The sequence below is a fragment of the Canis lupus genome, chromosome 18 (assembly GCF_048164855.1).
Source record: "Canis lupus baileyi chromosome 18, mCanLup2.hap1, whole genome shotgun sequence".
In the NCBI taxonomy this organism is placed as follows: domain Eukaryota; kingdom Metazoa; phylum Chordata; class Mammalia; order Carnivora; family Canidae; genus Canis; species Canis lupus.
The window spans coordinates 5,010,057-5,037,341 of NC_132855.1; the positions used below are offsets into that span (position 1 = coordinate 5,010,057).

At 42.4% G+C, this 27,285-nt stretch overlaps 1 protein-coding gene and 1 long non-coding RNA gene across 19 annotated transcripts in view; one reads left to right on the top strand and one right to left on the bottom strand.

The window, feature by feature from the left end:
• The window catches only part of ST7 (suppression of tumorigenicity 7), a 241,685-nt gene that overhangs the window by 115,550 nt on the left and 98,850 nt on the right, over positions 1 to 27,285 (bottom strand). For 14 of the 18 annotated variants that reach the window (XR_012010577.1, XM_072783323.1, XM_072783327.1 and 11 more), the window contains exon 2: positions 4,410 to 4,492. The exons of 2 other annotated variants lie outside the window; for them this stretch is intronic. Coding sequence is in view for 15 of the 16 variants with exons in the window: in XM_072783323.1 (XP_072639424.1) it covers positions 4,410 to 4,492 (83 nt within the window). In the remaining variant the exon portion in view is untranslated. Of the gene's footprint in view, positions 1 to 4,409; positions 4,493 to 9,413; positions 10,178 to 22,365; positions 22,503 to 27,285 lie in introns of those variants that run through there. 2 more of the 18 variants (XM_072783334.1, XM_072783330.1) reach the window with 2 other exon arrangements.
• On the top strand, positions 11,604 to 27,013 carry LOC140608596 (uncharacterized). The gene is made up of 2 exons (XR_012010578.1): positions 11,604 to 11,793; positions 22,039 to 27,013. It is a non-coding gene; the product is annotated as an uncharacterized lncRNA (long non-coding RNA).

Below are 27,285 nucleotides of genomic sequence, written 5' to 3' on the forward strand. Positions count from 1 at the left end.
CTCTGGGAGCCAGGAAACAAACCGCTAAGCACCTGATCCTTTACCTCAATGCTGCCTCTCCTGAATGCACTTGGCAGAAAGGAACAGGCGCTGAATAGAAGCCTCCACCCGGGGTGCATTTCAAGAGCGGGCAAAGCCGGGTCCCCAGAGGCAGGACAACCAATGCCCATAACTTCTCAGGCGGGAGCCGAATGCTGTCAGGAACTATTCCTACTCGTAGTGATTTTGGCCTCGGTACAGACCAAGCATTTCTGAGAAAGGCCTTTCAAAATCTTCAAACATCAGAGGGTTTCTGAGGCCTGAAGCCTCACATCAGGCGTATCCGGTGCCCCCTGCACTCCTCCCCACCCCAAGGCTGCGGGGCGAACGGCCTGAGACGCAGGGCAGTGGCTCCCAGGTCAGGTGTGCCCGGCACGCAGACAGGTGCTCTGCCGAAATCCCGAAATCCTTCGTCGGGAGGACAGGAGAGGAAGCAGATGGGGCCTCACCCCCCTCCAACCCGACTTAGAAGGTGAAGGCCTGCTGGCCTAGCCGACCAGGGTGAAAGGGAATAATCCGCGCCCTGGCAACCAATCTATAGCCCAGCGAACCCACACCAAGGTAAAATCCAGACCCGCCGTTTGTTCAGCAAGCTGGGAGAACCGCAGGGAACGTAACCAAAAGGTGCTGAACGGAGCCACAGCCCGCCGGGGCTGAGATCCTGCTTTGCTCCATCTGCTGGCGATGTGACCTACGGCAGGCTGCTTACCTGCAGGGGCTACCTACGGGGCCTGTGTGGCCTACGGCGGGCTGCTTACCTGCAGGGGCTACCTACGGGGCCTGTGTGGCCTACGGCAGGCTGCTTACCTGCAGGGGCTACCTACAGGGCCTGTGTGGCCTACGGCGGGCTGCTTACCTGCAGGGGCTACCTACGGGGCCTGTGTGGCCTACGGTGGGCTGCTTACCTGCAGGGGCTACCTACGGGGCCTGTGTGGCCTACGGCGGGCTGCTTACCTGCAGGGGCTACCTACGGGGCCTGTGTGGCCTACGGCAGGCTGCTTACCTGCAGGGGCTACCTACGGGGCCTGTGTGACCTACCGCAGGCTGCTTACCTGCAGGGGCTACCTACGGGGCCTGTGTGGCCTACGGCAGGCTGCTTACCTGCAGGGGCTACCTACGGGGCCTGTGTGACCTACAGCGGGCTGCTTACCCGCAGGGGCTACCTACGGGGCCTGTGTGGCCTATGGCGGGCTGCTTACCTGCAGGGGCTACCTATGGGGCGCCTACGCCGTGGCAAACGGGAAACATCTCTGGCAATTACCTCCTCGCACTGTTGTGAGCATTAAGGAAGCACATAAAGTGCTTCGATCAGTGCCTGGCACACAGTAAGCACCACCTAAGTGGGTAAACGTTCTTAAGCAAACATCCCTGAGAGAGGATTATGCAAACAAAAACCTACTTTCTGCATCAGAGTGGATTATTGATTTTAGCACGAAATTGCATCGAAATTGTATCCAAAAGTTCCCTTTTTTTTTGTTTAATCAAAAGATATTTCAAAGATATTTTAGAAAGAAGATATCAAAACATTATTTTAAATGTAAATAATTATTGGATGAAGACTTGTAATACCTCCTCCATGTCCCCCCAAAATATACATGCTTAAAGGCTGCCATGTATTCAGCATGTACTTATTAATCATTTACCAAGCATTCGAAAGTATTTTCTAAGTTTGAAGTTCCATCAGTCCATTAAAAATACCAAGGTGGGAACCTGAGGACCTAGGTTTTAGGCCTGGCTCTGCCACAAACTAGCATGAGCTTATGCAAATCACCTTCTAGCTTTACAAACAACTGAATAACTCTCTCTAGTATCTTTGCCTTTCTCATGTCCCCACAGAACAGAGGACTTCAGAGACACAGATGGGTGTGTAGATCTGCATTTAAGAGGCAGTAGGGTACAAATTACTATACATCTCTTATTTCAGCTCATTTCAAGGAGAAGTTTTATTTTATTTTTTTAAAAGATTTTATTTATTCATGAGAGACACAGAGAGAGAAAGGCAGAGACACAGGCAGAGGGAAAAGCAGGCTCCATGCAGGGAGCCTGATGTGGGACTTGATCCCGGGAACTCAGGATCACACCCTGGGCCGAAAGCAGGTGCTAAACTGCTGAGCCACCCACGGATCCTCAAGGAGAAGTTTTAATATGCTTCCCTTCACCTTGGCTTGGTCTCTGCAGTCAGTACCGGGCTTTCCATGTGGATTCCATTTATAAAACGATCTTGGAGTGGTTCTTGCTGATGTTCTTCACATTATTGGCCCAGTAATATCAACTTTAAACATCTCCTCCCTTGAGTCCAGTAACCCATGTGATGCAGCAGAGCACGCTTAACCTGAATATGCTTTGACCTCACACACACAAAAATGCTCGCCATACCACCACCACTTCTTTAAGCTGTTTGTAGGTTTCTGCCCTGCATACATTGCTCTATCTGCTTACTCTGGCTTCCTACAAGCTCAAGCGTCTGAAACTCTCCATTGTTCTAGGTTCATCTATGTATTTGTTTCACATTTTTGTGGCCTTTTCCCCTAAAACTTGCGTATTTCTAGTGCTGTTCTCTTAACATTAATTCTGTGATATCTTTTTTTCTTATTCTTCTCTCTATAAAAATTAGTTATTACAGCATTATGTGTAGACAAAAAAAAACACAAAAAAAATTCTTAAACTTCTCTTTAAGGTCACTTAAATTAAAAAAAGAACTATGTCAGGTGTTATAATTTATCACACTTGTAATTATTTAGAGCATAAACTAATGGAGCTATGAGATGATTATCATTGCTTTTGCCTACTGGGAATTTTTGAAAGGAAGGAATAGGGAAATGTAAATTTCGGGTTTTTTTGTTTTTTGTTTTTTGTTTTTTATTCAGAGAGAGAGAGAGAGAGGGGCAGAGACACAGGCAGAAGGAGAAGCAGGCTCCTTGCAGGAAGCCCGATGTGGGACTTGATCCTGGGTCTCCATGATCACACCCCGGGCTGCAGGCGGCGCTAAACCGCTGCGCCACCAGGGCTGCCCGGGAAATGTAAATTTTGAAGGAAAAGAAGATAAAGGGCCAAAAAGCTTAGAAGTGCCACATTCACCTCAATACATTTAAAGAAACTGGGCTAACCACAAGGAGATAACACCTCAAACCAGTCAGAATGGCTAAAATTAACAACTCAGTAAACAACAAATGTTGGCAAGGATGCAGAAAAAGGGGAACCCTCTTACAGTGTTGGTGGGAATGTCAGTCAACTGGAGCAGCCACAACAAATGTTGGCAAGGATGCAGAAAAAGGGGAACCCTCTTACAGTGTTGGTGGGAATGTCAGTCAACTGGAGCAGCCACTGTGGGAAACAGTATGGAGGTTTCCCAAAAAGTTAAAAACAGAACTACCCCATGACCCAGCAATCGCATTACTGGGTATTTACCCAAAAGATATAAAAATAGTGATGGGAAGGGGCACATGCACTCCAATGTCACTATCCACAATAGCCAAAAGATGGAAAGAGCCCAGATGTTCATCAATGGACAAATGGATAAAGAAGATATGGTATATATACATACAATGGAATATTACCCAGCCTATCAAAAAGAATGAAATCTTGCTGGATGGAGCCAGAGTGTGTTATGCTAAGTGAAATAAGTCAATCAAAGAAAGACAAATACCCTCTGATTTCACTCACTTGGAATTTAACAAAACTGATAAACTTGGGGAAGGGAAGGAAAAATAAAATAAGACAAAAAGAGAGAGAAAAACCATAACAGACTCTCTTACCTATAAAGAACAGTCTGAGGGGTGCTGAATGAGAGATGGGCAGGAAGGGGTAATTGGGCATTAAGGAGGGCACTTGATGTAATGAGCATTGGGTGTCACATGCAAATGGTCAATCACTAAATTCTACCCTGAAACTAAAGGTATAGTATACGTTAACTAACCTGAATTTAAATAAAATCTAAAAAACAAAATGAAAGGAAGAAACAAACAAACAAACTGGGCTATATTTCTGCTCATCTTGATTATGGCCAATAATCCATTTTGAAAAGAATGATGAAAAACATTTGTAGTTGAACTGAGTTGCACGTATTTTTCAGTTATCTCAGACACTAGAATTTGACACAGAATTGTCTTCCCTTATGTTCCATTTTATGTGTTGCTCTTCCCCTTCAACAAAAGTAACACGTGACTATTTAAATTTTGTTTAAAATATTTTAGAAATACGTAATCTGAGCAATGGAAGGCTTCTGTAAGTCCAACCACCCCACATATATACACTTGCAAGATAAATCACTGTAAACTGCTGGTATATATTCTTCCAGAATTATTTCCTGTACATATATTGACATATTAGTAATCAGCATGCTTTTAAATAGGAAGGACACTACCACTTACCAATATGAGCCCTGATATTAGTGAGGAAGTGCCTGTCAGGGCCACGTAGAACTTCGGTGTTAATGTGTTCAAAAACATGCTCACTGAAAAAAAAAGGAGAAGAATAAGGAATGCATAAGCATAAGTAGGTCAATAAAACAGACTGTTCCATTTGTTTCCGATGACAAAAATTCTTAGAACCATAACAAAGTCCCATTAAAAATGGTTCAGCATCACAAAGTCTCAGAATGCTAGGTGTCAAGGGCTATAAAGAAAATCACCACATAAAAAAGAAAAAAAGCAGCTTTTTAGTTTCTATCTACCAAAGCTATTGTTGTGAATGGTTTTCATGGACTCATACCACTGAGGAGTCTAATCACAGCTGGTTACTAAAATGTCAGAAGGAGAAGACCCTTATCTATTTTGTGAGACCCACACATTAGAGGCTTTTTTAAAGATTTTATTTAGTGATGAGAGAGAGAGCGCACAAATGGGAGGGAGAGGGCAGAGAGAGAAGCAGACTCCCCGCTGAGCTGGGAGCCTGATGTGGAACTTGATCCCAGAACCCTGGGATCATGACCTCAGCCAAAGGCAGATGCTTAACTGACTGAGCACCCCCACATGTCCCACATTAAAGGTCTTAATGAACCAACAAGGAAAACTTCAACTTTGGGACAAATGGAAAAGAACTATATTCAAGTTGATCCTTGAATGTGTGGGTATTAGAGGCACCAAACCCCCACACAGACAAAAATCTGCATATAACTTTGGACTCTTCCCAAAACTTTACTAATAGTCTACTATTGCCTGAAGCCTTACCAATAACATAGAGTCAATTAACACATATTTTGCATATTATTTGCACTACATACTGTATTCTTACAATAAAGTAAGCTAGAGAAAAGGTTAAGAGAACTGTAAAGAAAAGAAAATACATTTTCAGTGCTATATGGTGTAAGTGGACCCAGGAACGATCCCATGTTGTTCAAGGATCAACTGTGTATTAGGCAGTTATTAAAGATTTTAATACTATTACTCTTGAAAAGGAAGGACAAATTGACAAAGTTTGCATGCATTAATAAAAGGTTTTTCACCTTACTTAAAAAGCTGTTAGGCTGTTCATCAAAAGAACTGAAGTCAATGGAATAAAGATGAAAAATAAACCACTAAAAATGAATGTGCAGTCAAGCACCTTCCTGACCAATTTCTGCCACTCTGTTCATATCAACTGTTGATATAGTTGATCTGGCTGCCCATTAAGTAAGGGTCACTTCCACACTTTATAAAGATATTTTAAGTCATTATCATTTGTATCTAGATATTGCATGCAACCTTAATTATTACCAAAACAACTACCTAACGGGCTTTTTGCATGCATATTCACATTTCTTTACTGAGTCTGTGGAAGAGGATCACGTTGGTCTGGCTTTAGAATGAAGGACGTTAGAAGCTGGGCTCGGATATCATTAGGGGAAAGGCTTTGGCATTTGTCCTGAGCTCAGCCCAGAAAGCAAAGTCACCAACATGACCGTAGAGCCCATGTTCACTCATTCAACAAACAGTTCTCTCTATTTATGAATGAGACCATGGACAAGGAATGGAAGCATGAATCAGACACAGTTCCCACCCTCTAGAAGACCACAGACTAGTTAGGAAATGAACAAATAAACAAGCCATTACCATAACGTTGGATAAGTGCATGCACAAGTCCTGAGCATAGGTTATAAAGAACACCTAAAAGGGACACACCACAGGCTGAGGGTTGGAAAACATGTCCGGGAGAATAAGCAGGAGTTTACTAGACCAGCGCACACAGAAGGAGGGACACACAGAAGGGCAAGGTCAATAGAATAAGAGGCCTGCTTTGAGGTGCTGAGAAAAGATCACAGCCTTTCCAAACAGTTGCACAGGTTGAGGGGGTTAGGAACTTGAGCTATGGGCCCTCTGCAGAGATGCAGACGTTGAAGGGCACGCTGATGTCATCCTTCCTGGCTACAGGGCATCCTTCCCCTGCACCCACTCTTAAATGAGTGTGACTTGCGGGACTATCACTTGTAATCTCAAAAGTCTGAACTAATACAATGTGTTCAGTTGATAGTCACAATTTGACTAAGAGGACTTCTGGAGAGAGAGAGAAAGGCACAGAAGGAGCAACCAGCCTTGGACTGCAGACATACAGCTGAGTTAAGGCTGGGTTTGCTTGGCCATTAAAAAACCCAAAGATGAAGGGAAAAAAAAAACACCAAAGATGTGGTGATTTGTCATTTCCAAGCAAGTCAGTGGAAAGAGGAAGATTTTTTTAAAGGGAAAAAATTAAACAAACAAAAGTAGAGCTCGTAACTGCCAGTCTGATTCTGAAGTACCTAAAATTCTCAAAATTCACATCGTCACACTATAAATGACCCCACATTCCCCATTATTTTTTAAAAAGTCACCAAAGCAGTTTTTGCTTTATTTTATAGTTATGAACTCTCATATCTGTATCATATATTTTTCAGTAGGTTTCTGGAGGCAAAGTGAGTTTAAAATTCTATGAAACCCATTTCTAAAAGAAAGAGGAAACGATGTGTGCCTGAATTAGAAGTGCTTTAGTAGCCCTACTAAAACTTCTCAGCAATAAAAGCATATATCAATGGAGGGGAAAGATTTTCTCCTGAAAATCATTGAGTCCACTGTAGGCAAAAGACTCAAAAATTAATTGATTAGGGACTCCCGGGTGGCTCAGCTAACTGTCTGCGTTTGGCTCAGGTCATGATCCCAAAGTCCTGGGATCAAGCTCCAGGATGGGCTCCTCGATCAGCAAGGAACCTGCTTCTCCCTCTCCTGCTCCCCCTACTTGTGAGCTCACTCTCTCTCTCCCCATCCCATCAAATAAATAAATTTTTTTTAAAAAAAGAATTGATCAGTAAAAAAAAAAATAAATAATGTGAGTTATCTAAAGAGATTAAAGTGTTCCCATTTGGTTTTTCTTAAGATTATACAGCAGCGGTAATTAATTATTAAAAGATGCTTCTCTGTTATATCCAGTTGTAGAAAGCTACTAGAGTTGAGAGATCATGGAAGTCATAAAAAGAAATAGAGACACACATAGAGAAGAACCAAACATTTCAGAGAGTGGGAGATGGGTCTTACTGAATATCCTGGCTAAAATTACTAAGACGTGGCATTTGGCAACTCTGGGCATAAATACTGATACTTAATACTTGCCATTTCCATCTATCTATGTACTTAAAGCCAGTAACAAAGCACTTTCACAAGCTAGAGAGTTTCATTCCCACTTCAGCTCTATGAGGTCAATACTATTATTCATGTTATTTCAGAGAGAGGTGGGCAACGCCAGCAGTCCTGCCCCAAAGTTCAGGCTCAGGGGATCCTAGGCTGCCTAAGATATTGCTACCAAGCATGAAGGAACAAAGCAGCACATGGAAAGCCCTTCATTACAAAAGGAGAAGAACTCTAGATAAATCAGACTAAAAGACTGGATGTTTTTAACACTGTACTTATATTTACCTCAGATCTTTAAAGACAAGTTCCCTACGATGTTATCTTGGGTGGGTGCAGCCCCAGCAGCCCCAGGGGGGAAAGGCAGGGCGGCGCTCTGGTTGGAGACTCCCTCCCTAAATTAGGAGGGCTGAACCCTGTAGACCACACTGAATACCTTGAAGCAAGGAATACCTTGCCTAGGTGTTCCTTCACCAGCGATGAGGGCTACTAGCAATTACCTGTCGAAACATAGGAGGGCCTGCCTGATACAGTACCTAAGATCTGCAGCTGAAAACGGCGGGGGATACGCTTTGAAAGGTAAACTGGCTTTTCTGGAAATCTCCAGACACGTCACCGTTTCCTCCCTACCTGCTGGGGCTGGCAAAACAGATTCAAGAACAAACAGACAAAGACTAATCTAGCCTTGTGAAGAACAGATTCATAAAATCTCAGTAACGTCCTATTTCAGCCCAGAGACAGAAAGTGACAAAGCAAAGGCCTTGCGTGTGCCGCGGCAGGACACCCCCGGGGCCGCTCCCAGCCCCTGCAGTAGGTGCTCGGGGCGGCCCCCGGACCGCATCGGGGCCCTTCTGGTGACGCTCCACGTTACCGGTTCCGTCCTCCCACCTGACCGACGAGCCCGCGGGAAGGGCTGCAGCGCGGCCTGCGAAGACGCTGGGTCGGAGGCTGGGGACACGGAGGGCAGCTGCACCACCCGAGGGCGCCCGCTCTCGGGGAGGGCTGACTTCATTAAAAAAAAAAAAAAAAAAGGCAAAACTTTCTCTTTTTAACGAGCATGAAATGAGCTCCCGGATCAGAGAAGAGAGGAGCTGAGGAGTCCGCTGGGGAAGTGAAGGATCGGTCCTATGTCCTGTGAGCAGAGCTGACTGAGGACGCGTGGAAGGCCCCGGGCGGCCACAGCCCCGTCTCCCAGCACATACGTGCCTCCCCTCACAGTCCTTAGAGCACAAGCGACTCCCAAACCACACGCCTGGAAGAGACCCCTGCAAACCAGAGGGAACACAAAACCCTGTGTTCGTCTCCTCAGACACATCCTACCTCACACAGAGAAGCCCTGGAACGAAAAGACTAAGGCAGCTGAGTAAGTAGTGTGAAAAGGTCTACAACACCCCAGAATCTGTCCTGTGTCCCTCTTAAAGCCTGTCTAAAATACGGCATGTGAAACAGGAAAACTTCAGAAAGTCATAAAATAACCATCATCAACCATTGAAAATGTTAGAAATAAAGTCCCTAGAAAGAAAAGTTAAAGAAATAAGTTCATGGGACGCTGGGGTGGCTCAGCGGCTGAGCGTCTGCCTTGGGCTCAGGGCGTGACCCCGGGGTCCTGGGATCGAGTCCTGCGTTGGGCTCCCCACAGGGAGCCTGCTTCTCCCTCTGCCTGTGTCTCTGCCTCTCTCTGTGTCTCTCATGAATAAACAAAATCTTAAAAACAAAACAAAGTTTATTCAGGCTATTTAGTTTATTTCGGTGAAAAAGAACTGAAGAGACTTTGGGTAAAAAGCATTTTCCTGGGAAAGATACCTGGGTTAGGAGCCTCGGTCTGCAACTGCGAAGCCGGCGGTGGTGGGGAGGTCCCGGGAAAGGCCCACCCTCTCCCAGGGGCTGCTGCCCCGAGGCCCAGAGGACACGTGCATCCTCTCCACACGTCGGCACCGATTCCTGGTACCAAGCCTGGGCCGGATGCTGGGAAGCACTGTTCCTGCCCCCACCGGGCTCACAGCCCAACGGGTGACAGAGCCAAGGAAATGGCTAAGCAAATATCGCAGAGAATTATAAAAGCGCAGGGTAGCCCAAAGGGATTAGGGCATCAGGAGAAGTTTCTGCCAAGAATAAGCCTCCTGTCTGAGACTCGTAGGATGAATCAGGAGTTAGCCAGATGTTGCCTGCAGCTGGAGGGCACAGGGCCCGTGAGAGGTAGAGCTGTCGAGCATTCCACAGGGCGCTGCAGCTGCGGGGCCCGCCCGTGTGAGCCCAGGCAGGGGACAAGGGACGGGGAAGGCAGGACGAGTGCCGCGGAGTTGCCCGGCCATGTGGAGGCACCGGTGGGGGATCAGTACGAAGTATGGGAGGCTGCTTCCTAAAGTGCCTGGCATACCATTACCAATACATGGGATACAGACTGACTAGCAGCAAGTGGCTATTCTCGGATGAGAAGTCCGCCAATTTGGGTCCAAACTGGATTTCTAAACTTAAGGGTGTCCTCTGCTGTTTGGCCTCCCAAATGACCTATGGAGCTCTTCTCACGAACAACTGCATGCAATGAGTAGATGCGCAATGTGGCCCAACTAAAACAAAACAAAAAAACAAAAAACAAAAAAACAAACAAAAAATCACCTAAGGAATAGTGGACTCTGGTTTGCGTACTTTTCTTCGTAAAGAAAGTAACATTTATCTCAACACAGGCCCAAATCTGTACTTCCGAGGCTGTTTCACTGTCCACAAAATTTACCAGAATAACATCTCTCTTGCTGCAGGGTTGCTGTGAGGACTAAATGCACTAGTGCGGATAAACTGCCTAACACGGTAAACCTCCGCAAGTAATACGTGTTTATCATTGTTATTTACGTTTACGTTACCCTTCCTTTTGTGAAGTGACATCTCACACTGGTCCCGCTGTAGGAAGCAGAAGCAGCTCAGCTGACTGCACTAATATCAATGTAGTCGTAGCAGCAGCACCTGCTTCTTGTGCCAGCCACTGGGGTACAGGCCACAGCCCAAGAAGTAAATCACCTGCACCGTGATTTGCCCTATGCTGAACATGGATGCCCTACAAGATAAATGAAGTGCCAGGCATTAGAAGGGTCCCTTTAACTGAATTCTACTTGCTAGAGGTGGTAAAAAACTGGAGGGTGAGTCTGAAAGAGGCCATTTTAGAAGGCAAAGAAATTAGTGGACCCCCTAACCCTGCCCTGCTGTGGGATCAATGAACTCAGCCACAGGCCACGTGGAAACCTGCAATCCCGTTCCTTAGTTGTCTTCAAGTCCCCATGTGGCCTAGAACATATGCTGTATTAAAGCCTAAACTAGAACCTAAAAAGTATGATGGTTTACCAATGTTTTAAATACAAAGAACAAATAATTAAGGCCATGATACCTTCCAAGGTATACAAGTGATAATGAAGATGGACTGGAAAATCGTCCATTTCATGCAAAGCAACATTTCCGATTTAATCACAGAAAGTACGCAGAGTCCCACGTCTACATAAAGCGCATGAAGGCACATGCTAGTCTCGCAGGAATCGTCTCTCAAACTGTTTTCTCAGACCTCCAAAGTGGGTCAGGGAACACACAGGAATAGTTTAATCCATCACTCGCATTTTTCTGTGTGAGAACAGGGAATATTCCCTTCTTTCATTTTACTGTTCTTTCAACCCAGCTAACCTCTCTCTTCCCTCCTGTCAGATTCCACTAAATAGCGTTACAACCTCACTTCTCTTCCTCATTTACCAAAGGACAAAAGAATGAAAACCATAAGCTTTAATATTCTAAGTTACACATATGCTAATTTTGAACAGATTTCCAGATGGTACAGCTTTTTAAAATGAAAGAACCTGCCCTTTTTCTCACAATGACACTGTGATGGATAAACTCTAAAGTGACCCATAAAGATCCCTACCTCCTGGTGGCTCATGTCTTTACGTAACTCCCTCCCCCTGAATGTGGGACATGGGATTTGCTTCCAGCAAACATATACGTAAGATACCCTCCCAGTAGCAGACGTGCTGGAGATCCTCGGTGCTAGTGAAATGAAGAGAGTGACCATGCGAGAGGCCTATGCAACAATGGACTGGAAGCAGCCTCTAGGGGCTGAGGATGGCAGCAAGGAAGAAACTGAAGGCCTCAGCTCGACAACGATGATTTCTGCCAATAGACTGAGTCAACTCGGAAGTAGAGCTTGCAGGTAAGATCACAGCCTTGTCGACACCTTGATTATGGCCTGGTAACACCCAGAGCAAAAATCCCAGCTTAGACCCATGGAAACCGTAAGATAATAAATGTGTGGTAATTTGTCACGCAGCAATATAAAACAGATGCAATCGTGCGTGATTCACGAAAGTGAGAATCAGTGTGGATACCTGGTATCTGTGGCTGACGACAGTTTGTCCACAAAGGCTGTTAAGACATGCCAATTCTATCTGCCCCAGAGCTGCCTTTTGCACTGCTCATAAATGAAATGCAACTTCAACCTCTGTTGCCATGACAACATGTCATTCCACGCGCGGATCTGTAATTGTCTTTTGTAAACCAACTAGTGTTAAAGTAGAAGCTCAGAGTAATTTTTTGCAATATGGAAATCAAGCATCTCTATTTTATACCCCAGTAAAAGGACTTTCTTTTTTTTTCTAGGCACACTTTAAATATACAACATTTGCATGCTCCCCCACCCCCCCCCAAAAAAAATCAGTTTTACATCTGGGCACAGCATCGGTTCAAGAGAAGATTACAAGCACACCATAAGCACGTTTTCTCATCTGTTGCTTTTGCTTCTCCTCTCCTTGCCCTTCACCCCAGTCTCCTGAGAGCATCTCAAGCTTTTACGCACCACAATTCCCTTGATAAATCCTGGGGAATTTATCCTGGTGAGGAAAAGACATGGAGATATAATTTTAGACCCATCCCAACAGCAAGAAATCCTCATAAATCATGCTGTCTGTTCTCCTCTCTACCCTTGAGGTCGCCCTGGCGACCTTACAGGGGTTCTATTTCTGCTTTGCTGGGCATCTGGCTCTACTGAGGAGTTGAGCCGAGCACATTCCTTCTTTCCCTTCTCAGCTGTGACCTGGGAAACTGTATCAGAGCAGTCAGTCTTCATGGCTGCTTGTCCCTTGCTTCCATCAAACCATGAAGGAATGCCTAAAGCCTGGTCACATACAAACTTCAGTAGCCAGCCCTCAAGGGCGGTGGAGCAAGATCTCGGATGATCTGTTCACTTTTATTTACAGACAGGATAATAATGCGGAACTCTGCCCTGGCTGAGAACAGGAGAATGGATTGTAGAAGTCTTACCATTTTAGCCCTTTAAAATACTTTTGAATTTAGGGTGGAAGACCCTTTAAAAAAAAAAAAAAAAGATTTTATTTATTTATTTGACAGAGAGAGAGTGAGCACAAGCAGGGTGAGTGGCAGGCAGAAGGAGAGGGAGAAGCAGGCTCCCCGCCGAGTGGGGACCCTGATGTGGGGCTCAGTCCCAAGAGCCTGGGATTGTGACCTGAGCCAAAGGTAGACGCTTAACCAGCTGAGCCACCCAGGGGCCCCGGGTCGAAGATCATCTTATGAATCTTTCTGTTTCTCATAAACTATTTACCATCAGGAAGAATAAAGGTACCTGTCTCTGAGGGGCGAAAACCTCCCTCACGGTTACGCTGCCGGAGACAGAGGCTCGAACGGACACGGCTGTGCAGGCCCAGGCACTTCTAGCCTGGAACGGAGGAGCGCTCGCTGCCACCGCGCCCCGCAGCCAGCGCACGGCGCGCTCCACGCAGGTGCAGCCCCCTCTGTTCCTAAACCCCACTCGGCAAACGCTCCGCGTTTATGAACATCGACTGGTCCCCTAACCTGTCCGAAAGGTACTTCACTTATAAAAAATACAAGACACTGAACCAGATACTGGAGTTGGGAAATAAAATGATGCGATGAGACTGATGCTCCCCTTGAGAAGGGAAAAGAAGATGCCCACACAGGACACGATGCAAAACTTATCAGAAGAGGGTTAGAGACAAAATCTAGAGGAAGAAAATATTACTTCGGGTCAGAAAAGCTTAATAAATGAGATGTCCTTCCCTCTGGGCTTTGGAAGAAGGATAAGCTTTTATCATTAGCCTAGAGAGAAGTGAAGCAAAGGTCCAGATGACACACAGACGCTAGCACCTGCACAAAAGGACTGGGTTGGCGTCCTACTGGCAGGACGAGGAGTGGCAGTGGGAGATGCTGGCTCAAACGCCAGGGCAAGAAAATCAGGCTTTGCACACAGTGAGAAGATACTCCCTGAAAAGCAATGTAAGACATATATCTAGTTACGGCGAAATGGTGAGTTGCCTTAGAGGGGAGCTCCTGTAATACCACCAGGGTGAGAGGCTGAGCATATCAGATTTGCAGAGGTAAATGCGACACTACGTGGCTCTTAACAATGTGACATACGGGGCGTCTGGGGGGCTCAGTGGCTGAGTGTCTGCCTTCGGCCCAGAGTGTGACCTGGGATCGAGTCCCGCATCAGGCTTCCTGCATGGAGCCTGCTTCTCCCTCTGCCTGTGTCTCTCATGGATAAATAAATAAAATCTTGGGGGGGGGAAAAAAACCAATGTGACATAAAGGATGAGAGTCTGGAGAACATTGGCAAAGTGGGGCCAAAGTCAAACTGCAAGTGATTCCAGAAAATAAGTGGTAAGGAATTATGGCAACAAGCATAGGCTACATCTACAGGAAGTCTGGCAGGAAAGAGAAGAAGAGAATTTATCATTAAGTGGGACTTAAGTTAAAAGAAAATATAAATAGCACCATATGAACCAGCAAGTGAATTAGGAATAAAATTTAAATTTATTCCACTGCAACAAGATCCACCTTGAGAAATCTAATCCTGGCTCGTTTTTATACCAAACTTATAAAGACATATGATTAATCATTGGAAATGTGTTTACTTTCTCTGAGATTCTTCTTTTTAAATGAATCTTAAAAGAATAATTAGAGTTAAAGCACTTTAAGTGACCTAAGTCTGAACCTGACAGTTACACATATGTATGTTCCTGTTTGATCAGTTGAGATTAAATGACAAAAGAAAAATAAACTTTCTATTCTATTGATTCTGATTTTTGGACTTTCTAATAGTTTACTTGCTTTGTTTTGAAACCTGATAATTTATAGCTGAAGAGTTTGCTTCAAAGGAAGACAATATTTTAGGCCAAAGAAGCAACTGCATTCCATGGGGTAGTAAAATTGAAATCTGATTTTAAGTTAGGTTTTTATTTTCATCATATTCTCTAACACTACAATGACTAATTTACTTCTCTTCTGAGTGAAAAGCTAGGGCAAGTCTTCTGGAAGCTCTGTTAAGGCGCTCTCTCTTTCTCTCTCTCTCTCTCTCTGAATGAGATGCCTAACCAACAGAGATAAGAAGCCACAGGGGAAGCCACTAGACAGACTAATATTTTAAGAATTCAGCTGTTCCAACTGCCTGGTTGTTCAAAGGCTGGCTACATTATTTTCAATTCCAGTAACTAGATTTGGCTTTGCATTTGCATCAAATGCCTGGTTACTATTCCAACGGGCACCTAAAATTATCTCCCCAGGTCCAGGGCTGATAGCAAATTATAAGTGGTAAATCACAAATGCACCTAGCTCTAAATAAGGTCTATAGGTGACAGTAAATGGAAACTGGAGCACTGGTATTTTCAAAACTCAGTAAGCCAGTTTTTCTTAAAATGTATTTAAAAGACGCATTTAAATTCCAGAACCCCTTTGTCATCCCTAATACAAACGCTCCCAATCCCTAAAAGTTTCTCTCCCTTTTAAATCTGTTGAGACTTTCTCAAGCCTCACTGTGAATGACCCATTCATAGAAAGAAAGAAAGAAAGAAAGAAAGAAAGAAAGAAAGAAAGACGAAAAAAGAAAAGATGTTTTTAATTAGCAACTGTCTAATGCACAGATCCTAGAGCCCAGGCAGGCTACCTCCATGGGGATCAGTAGTTGGTTAAAACCCAAGGTTAATGAGGCCACAGTCCTGGGTCTGATCTGAGTCAGTCAACCTCATACCAAGAAATCCTGTGTCACAAAGTCAGAAGGCAGCCCTAACTAGCTGTATTATAAACGGTATTACCATTGAAAGGCCAATCATCATGTTACTATAAAAACAAACCCATTTTAAAAGAAAAAATGTGGATTGATGTTCAAGGTTGTTTTTCCCCAACATTCTAAAAAATACAGAAAAATTTTCAAAAAATACCACCACCACTCTCAACCCAGAGCTGCCAAGAGGAAAAAAAAAAAAAAGAAGAAAAACTAGCACACACAGCACTGCTAATGGTAACACGCAAAGTGCTAAGCTTCTCTTCGGAATAATTCGCTAAGATAAAATAACGCTATAGCCAAAGATGTAGAGACTAGAGCATAAAGAAATACTTAACGTGGCTACTCAGTAAGCAAGTACAGTAAGTGATTTGCAAAAATACTACCTTCAATAGCATTTAGATCGTTATCTGTAAAATGTCCAAAGTCATTGTTATAGGGCCAAAAAAAAAAAAAAAGTCTTATCAGGCCATACTTGTAAATACTTGTTTCAGTTCAACAAATACGGTGGAAGGAAAGGCTAACAGTTACTGACCATCCACTGAGGGCTACTATGTGTCAGGCACTGTACTGGGTGCTTAATGTATATTTTTAATCATTTGATTCCCACCACAGCCCTGCAAAGTTAAATTATCCTCATGTAATATGGATGAAATCAAGGCTTCCTGAGGTTAAATGACTCACTCAAGGACATACAGCTATTAAGGGCTGAGCCTTAATTTGAACACAGCTCTGCCTAATTCCAAAGCCCGGGCTCTTTCCCCTCGGGAACATACCTTTTTTTTGGGTAACTGACCCTACATTTGGGGAGACAAAACTAAGAGAAGAAATGTCGAAGTTTCAGATTTGCTTTTTGAGGTTTCCAATGCTCACTGACTTTTCTGAAACAGCAATCTGGTGCTTGCTCCAAAGCCAGGCCCTATGGCTGGGCTCAGGAAGCCCTCTGGGGTCTGAGAGCAAGGGGCTGCCCCAAACCACAGTCTCAGTCTAGGGCATGCCGGCCCAGCAATGACTTCCTCCTGAGTGGAGGGTAAGGGAGGACGGTGGCTGATTACTGAGCCATTCGTTACCACACAAACCTCATGTTAAAGAACTAACTCGCCCTTAAGGCTATTATTAGCAATGAAGGATGATGTCTGCACATTCTGATGCATTCTGTGCTATATTCTATTTTATTCTCTATGTCGTTCATTTACCTCACCGTGAGTCAAGACAATATCAGGGCCAGATAGTTTACAGAGAAAGAGGCAGCACTGTCAAATGTCTAAAACCAAAGTATTCAGACCTGCCATACATATACCATTATCCTGGCCTCCGTGAGAATTACTTAGAGGGGCAAGAGAGTCCTAGGGCAGTATTGGACACCAAATCATATTAGCTCCTTATGCAACAGCTATTACAGTTACTGTATCACAAAACTGTGGTTCTACTAATCATATAATTATTGCTTTAATCAACACTTGAGATAGTATCCTTTTATATTTTCAAGTTACAAGTATTTTTTTTATTTTGAAACAAAATAAGTAATATATTTTCTCCTCCTAGAGTAAGCTCTGCTAAAACAAGAAAGAAACTGAAAGCATCCTAAAGTTACCATACCCAAGAAAGTCTGTCATACATGTTACTGAGAATCCCCTAAATCCTGTGTTTGACCCTTTTTCACTACAGGTATTGGTGTGATATACACAGCTCCAAGCATTCAATGGACATAAAACTCAGGGACATAAACAAGAATATATTAAAAACACACCTTTTGGGCAGCCCAGGTGGCTCAGCGGTTTAGCGCCACCTTCAGCCCAGGGTGTGATCCTGGAGACCCAGGATCAAGTCCCACGTCAGGCTCCCTGCATGGAGCCTGCTTCTCCCTCTGCCTGTGTCTCTGCCTCTCTCTCTCTCTCTCTGTGTCTCTCATGAATAAATAAATAAAATCTTTAAAAAAAAAACACACCTTTCAAGGCTTCCCTTGCACAAATGTGGTGACACATACATCCAACTAAAAGATCTGAAGAACCTAAATCCAGAATGTTTAAACCTAGAAGATTGATTATCTACATAAATTAATAACCTTAAACTTGGAATTTGCTAATTTAGTTGCTAACATCATCCTAAAACTATGATGAAATCTTGTTCATCCACTTGTCCATCCTAGAAGTTTTGTACATGTGAACTGAGCACATTTCTGTAGCTTTTTTTTTTAATCACTACACATCCAGGAACTCAAGATATTCAGCAAAATATATTTATAAGTATATTATTTTAAAAGCAGAAAAAACAGTAAATATAAAACAAGAAAAATGGTTAAATACTATATGGCCATTATGAAAGAATAGTATGCAGCCATTAAAGATCACATTATAAATGACATAAAAAATGATCACCATCTTTTAGTATAAAAAACAGAATATAGGCTGTGTGGGTGGCTCAGTCAGTTAAGTGCCTGACTTTGGCTCAGGTCATGATCTCAGTGTCATGTTCCCTGGGATCCCTCGGTGTCAGGTTCCCTGCTCAGCGAGGAGTCTGCTTGTCCCTCTCCCTCTGCCCAACCTCCAGCTTATACTTGCTCTCTCTCTCTCTCTCTCTCAAATAAATAAATAAAATTTTTTAAAAAGACAGAACATAAAACTTTTAATTTAAAAATTCACAGATGATACATTTGCTATCGATGTAGGTACAGTTTCTAAGCACAGAAAAACACAAGGAGGTTACAAGACAAGCATCCCAATAGTGCTCACCTCTGATTGGTAGAATTACATGTGGGTTGTTTTTGTTTTTGTTTTTTTCCCTTCCCTGGAGACTTGAAATTTTCTACTATATGCACTGCTGTTTTTTAATCAGGGGCAAGGTGGGGGGAGCAAAAATTTTCAATGCATGGCATAAAATTAGAAACTACAAAATAGTCATCCTCGGAGGTGGGATTACATGGAACTTTCACCTTATACTTTTTTTATTCTCTATAGTCTGAAATCTTTTACATGTGTATTATTCTGGTAACCAATCAATGTACACATAGATTTAAAAATAACCAATACATCTTGTTTTTTTACTTCAATGAATGAGACATTCTTTAAAGCATCAATTTAGGAGAAATTTTAAAAGAATATTTCCATTTATTTTGGTTTAAATGGGATCCTCAAGGATATGTTGACAGATTAATAGCAACAACGATAGCAACAAAACTCTCCGACCTTTCTTAAGAAGATTTCCAAGAGAAATAAACAGGAAAATGTATATATGTTTATATGTATCTGAATTCCAGTTTCAGAAAGATGGTACAAAAGGACGATTTTTGACATTTACAGTGCTACAGTCTTGCTGGTCAAAATCTTATATGGAATTACTGTTTCAGTGCATTTACAATTGTATACAGATAACACACAGATTATTCAAGAACTTAAAAGAATGTTCCCAAGCCAAGAAGGAGAGCCATTTAAGAAGCCAGCAACACTTATTTAATATGCACAGTCTGTATGGAGCTGTGCCACCCACCCAAGCACTATCACCATCCTTCAGTATCACAGTGGGCTGGTGACATGATTTAATTGCTGAGCTACAGCTAATTATAAGGCAAATGAAACACTAGAAAGAATTCACCCCAACCAATTAACTAACAGAGTGGACATTAATTGTCTTAAAATGCTCTGCATATGCTAATTCAAACTTCATCACCCATAAAGGCATCCATACAACCATGACTCTTTGTTGTTACATTCTTTTTCATGCTTTATAACAGTAGATGACCCTGACGCAGAGCATCCTTCTTGGCATTCGGCTATTTCCAGATGGGCATGAACGTCAGTGCTTCATCAAGGGCTTTAAGCAGTGTGGTTTAAATAATACAAGTTACTGCATGATAAGAAGTTGATAAGAGCATAATAACTCCATTAGAAAGAATGAAAGTAACATGATAACTTGGATTCACAATGTTTATATAATAACCCAATAAGTGTAATTAATTGGTGTCACCAGATGGCTAGATTAATTAATACATCTAATCAGCAATGCTCCTAAGACTAAGATTGTAAAAAGAACAATTATAGTTCTTGAAATTCTTATTTTTTCTGCTCTACTGTTAAATTAGTGAAATGCCACGTTGTATCTTCTCCACATTAAGAAGCTACAAACTATGCTTTGGATTCTATGTCAGTGTTGTATAAAACCATTACATAAACATACTGCAACTAAAGTTCTTCCCTCTGTCTCTCAATTTCTTCCAGCTAAATGGAATACTTTTTCCTTTCTAGAAAAGATCTAGGGATCAGATTTGCTGTCTCTTGAGTCAAAAGCATAATGTCTCTCTGAGCTAATTTTTCTCATTGATAAATTGAAGGATTTGGACTCTGAGGTCCTTTTAAACTCTAAGCAAATGACAAATCTCTAATAACAAATCCAGCATAGCATTTAAGCTAAAAATACAAAGTTTGCAATTCATATTGCAAAGGACTCACCTCACTAATAATGAGCTCCTAGAATTTCTGCCAATGGGGCAAGGTAAAAATTCTCACCATGATGAATTCTATGGGCATTACAATGTATACTCAAAAATTTTTTAAATTATCAACTTTTAAACTATGAGTTCTTACATACTTAAGCAACATGAAGGATCTAGTCAGTGTAATTTTTTGAATAGAATATATTTGAACAGATTTGCCATGTATTTTACAGTAATTATTTTCATTTTTATTTTTCCTGAAAATTCTCAGGAAGGGGTAAGAATTACTTTCACCACATGAGCATATCACTAGTATCATTTTTTTTAAAGTGTTCAAGTTTCTTGGAATTAAGCTAGAGAGAATGAACTGACTGTACTTAGAATTATTAAATTCACTCAATAACCCAAATTGTGATATCATCTCATAGTTCTGCTGCGGTACTAATTAATTTGAAATCACTCCATGAAATTGTATATCTGTACTCAAAGAGAGTACAAGTACAAAAAGAGCATTATTCACCAAAGCATCACTACTTACTGGCAAAAAACATGTCACTAAGGATAGCTTACTGACGTAAGAAAAGCCGAATTTCCAAATTTTGCAGGGATTCTAACTAGAACACTATTATTTATTTATTTATTATCTAGGGCTGGTTTAAGCTTACCCGATGGCATTACAAAGATCTAGGCAGTTTAATTTCTCAAAGCCTTATTAAAACAAAAGCCTATTACTTTACTTCATTATTTGAAGTCTCAGGGTACGTAATGACTTTTCTTTCCCATGTACTCATCGCGCCTGGCCGCTGGCAATGTATAAACTGTATTATCTTCTATCAGGTAATACAGGAAAGGCAGGAGGCCAGAAGCAGTTTTCGTGTGGTTTACTTTTCTTAACTGCCAAAGCATTATCCATGAGGGAAAACAAGACCAGCCATCTAAACTAGATACTAGATTAACTGTATATAAGAAATCATGTAATAATATCTACATACTACACCATTAGAGGGCAAATGTGTGAAACAGCCAGTTTAACTAGCGTGATTTTTTTTCTCTTAATTTCAGAAGGATTAACATTAAAAAAAAATCCAATCCAATGATCTAACAAGAATTCTATTTTTTCCACAGTGCTTGAGTACTTTCTTAAATAACTGCCCTAAGAGAAAGACATTTCATGAAATAGAAAAGTCTGAGGTTAGTTCCTGACTGATCTTGAGAAGCCAACAAAAAATGTGTCTTACCTGCGTAATGGACATTTGTATTGAACTTATTAGGGGCCAGACACTGTCCTGTGCATTTTACAAACGTTGGCTCATTTAATCCTCGTAACTACTGAGTAAAGTAAGTACCATTGTCCCCATTTTGCAGATGGTAGAACAGGTGCCGAGAAGTGACGTGACTTACTCAAAGTCAAACAAGTAGTTGGGGTAGAAGCAAGATTTACGCCCAGGCAGCCTGCACCTGGGGTGTGTGCCCTAACCACTCACACGCTGCCCTCCATGACCTGCTGCCTCTCTTACGGAGTTCCAGTGACCTTCGGTGGCTCTAGGCAGTTATTATTCAATAATCATGGACATTCTCACGGAGACAGGAAAAAGGAAAAACCAAGGGCAAGCACATCTGTCTCCACAAAGATGCCTAAGGTGTCTGTATCATTCATCTGAACAGAGTTCTCCTTCACTCACTTCCCCAGGTTCCTATCACTCAGATAGGACATTCCCCTTCTTGCCCCCCCAAAAAAGACATGTTATATAATATACTACAATTTTCACTTTCACTTAAGATCTTGGATGGTTTTCTATTTCAGAACATCCAGACCTACATCATTCATTTAAAATGCTACGCAGCAGGAGACTGTGTGGAGGCCTAGCAATATGGTTAAACAGTCTACTGATTTCTCCCACTGTTTATGACTGAGTTTCTTCTGTTTTTCCCCCCAGGTCTCGTTCCAGTAACCTGCTAATTTCCCTTCCATTTTCGGTCCTGTTCTTCAAAGACTGAAGGCCAGCTTCAGTGCTCCCTGGTGGGTGCCGGCACAACCCGCCTGGACTTCTGAGAATCCTAAGCCTACAATCTTTAGTTGCTGTGCTCCCCCTTTCTTTGTCTCAAGCTCCCTTCTGCAACAGCCTCCCACTTGCCTTACTGCCTGAGCACATCTTTGGACTCCGGACTCTACGTGACACACTTCATTTCCTTCATCCACCCCTGAAGCTGGACCAATTGCATTGGCTGCATCTCTTTCCCAATTCTGGCTCTTGTGCACCTACCTTGCTCTGCTAGAAGGAATTAGCTCTGCCTGCCTGGGTCCCAAGAAGTGCAAATTCAAACACGATCAATAGGTAGTAATTAAACTCCTGCCTCCAAAGTCCAGAAGGGATTGTCAATGGGATTTCTCAGTAGATCCCTGCCAGTAAGCAAAGATGTAATTTTATGTTTAGTTTTAAAACTTAAAACTTTCTCCAACAGGATTCTTAGAAAAAATGGTAAAGAGTGGTTAAAGACAAAAATAAGAGTTGTTCTAAGGGGAAAAATGGCGATGAATGCAAAAGATAATCTAGAGAAGACCTGAAATCAAACATCTATTACTAAGTAGATCCTGACCAATCTTTGTTTCTAGGTGAGCTGAATAGAAACATAAAATGAACAATGATGAGGGTTGATTATAAATCTAACCTGTTCTCTTGGTTTTTTCCTTCAGTCTATAATTTTTAAGTAAGTCATTCAGAAGCTAGAATAATGGCAACTGAGGGGAAGAGGGTCAAGGGTGAAGCCTAAGGATGACTTTAGTTAAGAGGTCTTCATGTGAAGGGTTGCTTTCACCCACTGAGCTATACCATATTTAAGAATGCACTAATATAAATATGATTTTCTTCCCCATATCCAATCCATATCACTGCTCCAGATAATTATTCCTCTAGGAAATGTGAGGTTGAAAAAAATGTCTCCCGTTAATGAAAATTATTCTGCTTATGACATTAGTACATATGCTCTCACTTTAAAAATAAGAGGCTGTTGAATTACTCACTTACGTGTATTAAATTAACTGTATTATCCTGCTAGAAACCTGCTACCCTCACTCTCACACACCACTGGAGATTTCCAGTTAGGTCTAAAGGCCAGGTGAGTGTCTAGTTTACCTACAGTGGAAACTTGTTGCCAAGGAAAAAGCAACTGGAACACAATTTAGTATATTTTGTCTCTACTGCCTCTTCCACAGGCTGAACATGACATCTGAAGAACAAGACATTTCATGCTCAGCGTAACTTTTTACAGGTCTGATTACTAGATCTTTATCCAACTGGTGTGCCAATTGGGTTAACTCCCAGCTCTGAGCCACCTTATGTTTACTCTGCTGTGTCATTCGAATATTCTTACTTTCTACGCCTGCCACGATGTGGAAAAGGTTGGGAAACCCCGAATTAAACGTTTTCAATTGTGCTACCTCGGCCCTACTTTGAAATAGCCCAGATTATCATATGACGTCTTCGAAGAACGGTAACATGTCTGAGCTGGGAAAGACCTCAGATCACCACTTCCCAAAGGGGACTCTTCCAAATCCAAGTTTCACAGGCTGCTAAGAGATGTTAGTTTACTTGGGGGAGAACAATTCGAGAAACACTGGGTGGAAGTTAAGTAGATTGGTTTTCAGTCCAAGATGTCTCAGAAGCTTCTGGATGCACGGTAACTCTCCAAAAAGGGAATTTACTACAATTATTTATGTTTATTTAAGGGTGGAGCTCTTAGAATACTTTTTCAATTGCGGTAAAATACAAACAAAAATGTATCATCTTAACCATTTTTAAGTGTATAGTTCAATAGCATGAAGTATGTTCACGCTGTTGTGCAACCAATCACCAGAACTTTTCATCTTGCGAAACCGGAACTCCAAGCCCATTAAACCACAACTCCCCATTGCCCCCCTCCTCCCGGCCCCTGGCAACCACCCTTAAAATATCTTTAGAAAGTAATTATCCACAAAATATACTTTGGAAAATACTGCCTTATCTCTGATAGTTCACCCCCTCATTTTATTGATGAGAAAATGGGCCTACCCAAGGTCACAAGTTAATAGTGAGCCAAATCTAGAACTCAGACTTCTGGACTTTTGGTATGACCTCTTTTCATAACAGTATGAATAGACAGGTGAAATAGGTTAATAATTACCCAAATTCTACCACCACAGGCTCTGAAAATATCTGCTATGTACCAGGTCCGTTTCAAATAAAGGACTAAGTATTGGGTAAAAATTTTCCCAAAGTCACACTGAGGCCACAATTCTCCAAACTGGGCCACCTGTAACATGGGGAAGCGCCGATTTAAAAATGCCATACATTCCTGGAGCATCAATTTTGATGATTAAATGACAATTACATATTTTGATACTAAAATAATCTGCATATACTAACAGGCAGGCTGCAAAATTAACCTAACAGGACTTCAAGGGGACTCTGTTTTACAGTGAGCTTTGGCCTGTGGCCCCATCTGCCTAGGGCCTCCATTCCAGTATCTGTCTCTAGAGCATCTGACAAAAAAACATGCACTGAGGGGGAGAGCCTAAAATCTACTGTAGGACCCAGTTCGGGAGGGGCACCCTGAAAACCCATGAACCAAACTACTTTCACATGCACCAGGGGGGTTCACGCCAATTCTGATGCTCTTCTAGGCCGGTGTTTCTCAATAAGCATCCAAAGGCTCCAGAGAAGGAACAAGTTGGGAAGCCTTCCAATAATAATAATCAACCAAAAGAACACAAAAAGGAGTGGTACTGTCTGTTGCCAGACACCAAGTTTAGGATAAAATGGGGAAGCTGGTACACATCAAGTTTCTACTTGGAAGGTCCACTGTGGGATGGCATTTCAATTCCAGTAGCTACTTCTTCCTGTGATTCTAAATCCACGAAACTTTGCCTAGCCACACTGCCCATTCATCTTAGCAATATACTTACTAAAATTCAGTTATATGTAATCACATTACACAAGAGTAAAAATGAAACATGTTTTCCCCCTTTCTCCTAAAAATTTTCCAAAGAGCAGCCTTTAAAAAATAATTCTGCAGAGGCAAGAAGGATAAGCTATTTTTCTTCCAGATCTTGAAGATATTAGCTTTCATTCATATGCCACTGCCAACAATCTAAGCTTTAGAAATCACCGGCAGATTCTCAAATGTGAAATATATAGTGAAAATTTTCCTGCCTTTATTTTAGCTATGCCTAAGCAGCTGGCTCGAGGCAGCTGGCAACCCGAGAACAAAATGTAGCACAGTGAAGCCAAGCACCTCCTTGATTAACATCACGTGCCAGGGCAAGGTCGGCTTCAGCTCCACTTGGCATTTCCTTTAACCTGACTCAAAAGATCCCTTCTCTGAATATCTACATCAGTATGTTAATCCTGGCACTGGGTTCTGGGTATTCATTCTTCCCTCAGCTGCTCTCTGCTTCACATCCTCTAAAATCATGGTTCCCCATGCCAAAGTGAAAGGCAAAATGGTACATTAGTCAAAGACACAGAGAATGAGCACCACATAAGGTGCGAGGCATGTGCCATGAATATTAATGTAACCCAAGCAATTATAATCATCACAATGGGAGCTGGCACAGACCAGCTACGTACCGCACAGAAAAGGCTCCAGTTAACCTTGGTGAAGGTTAGGAAGCTCTGCTTTACTCACTCAGAGGAGGCCTTCATTTTTCTAATTGAGTGACAACTCTGGACTCCCAACGGCCCAAGACAGCCAATGGTTATTTTCAGGAGCACTGCTAACGTCTCAGAAGAAATCTGAATTTGCATTAATTGAAGATATGGGACACGTTGTAGATGAGTGATGGTAAAGCAGGAAAACACAGGATGAAACAGTTTAGGAGAACGTCAAAACCATTCTTAGCAACTGCTCGTTAATTTATAAACAACCTACTCCAACCATGTTGCATTGAGTGGGATAAAATAATAACAGTAATAAAAAATGACTTGGTACTGAATCAGAGCCACTACCCACCCTGAGGCATAGGAAGAAAATGCTTTTTTATAAAAGGAAAGAATAGTAAAACAGGGAAAAGGAAGAAAGAAAAGACATTCCTTATGCTTAAAATGTGCATTTATGGTGGGAACAGTAATTTACTTAAAAGAGACCAGTGTCCTAAACCGTGAACCCTGCAATAATAGATGATGTGTGTACAGCTATCACTCTTTCACTCTTTCCAGCATAAGTGAGATGTCCAAACAGGCCTAAACCATCATACTTGCCAAATCTTCCCATATAGATCTAAAAACACAACAAAGATACTAATGTGTAAACATGGAATAAAAAATTTGAGCAGCTTTATCAGTTAAAAAAAAAATACTCATACGCTCATATCCCAGCTCAGCCAACACCATGTCAATAAAAATCTGTTGGATCCTGAATGAAATGTCACTGTGTAGAATTTAAGAGACTTTATTGGAAGCCTCCTTAGTGATACAGTGGAGGAAAAACACTAGAGGGATAAAACATGAATTATCTGTTCAGGGTCTGACAAGTCTCTCTTTGACCAGATTTTAATCAGGTTCCTCTGAATCCTCTTCCCCACGAAGCCTTCACTTTTGGACTTTCGTGTCCGCCTTTGCATTGCCCAATTTTAGCAAGAATCCTGTTAAGGAGGTTTAGCCAGAGTCCCTGAGCCTTGATATCTGATCAGATCCACCATCCCCCAAGTAATTTCACCCTGGCCTGCCTTCAGCCAAGAATTCTCTTACATCAGTTCAGCAAAGAGAACCCTGCCCTCCCAGTGATTTTCCGACCACTGATTCCGCCCCTTACCCCTGCCCTGCTCCTTGGCTATAAATCCCCCCTTTTCCTTGTTGGGTTCAGGATTGAGCTCACTTGTACAGTGAGGTCTCCTTCCATTACCGCTCTGAATAAAGTTTGTTTTTACTCCTTTCACTACTCTCCAGCTCTGGGCTTCTTTGACAGGTCTGAGTCACTGTGCCACTCTGGAAAACAGCTTGTCAGTTCTTCAAACTGTTAGAGTGACCGCAGGCCCAGCAATTCCACTCCTACGTCTACACCCGTGAGAACTGAAAACATACATGTTCACGAACGCCTGTACACAAACGTCCACAGCACTGTGGTTCCTAAAGCCAAAGAGTAGACACAACTCAAATCCCCCATCAAGTGATGAATGGATAAATGATACGCAGTATTTCCAGCCGTAT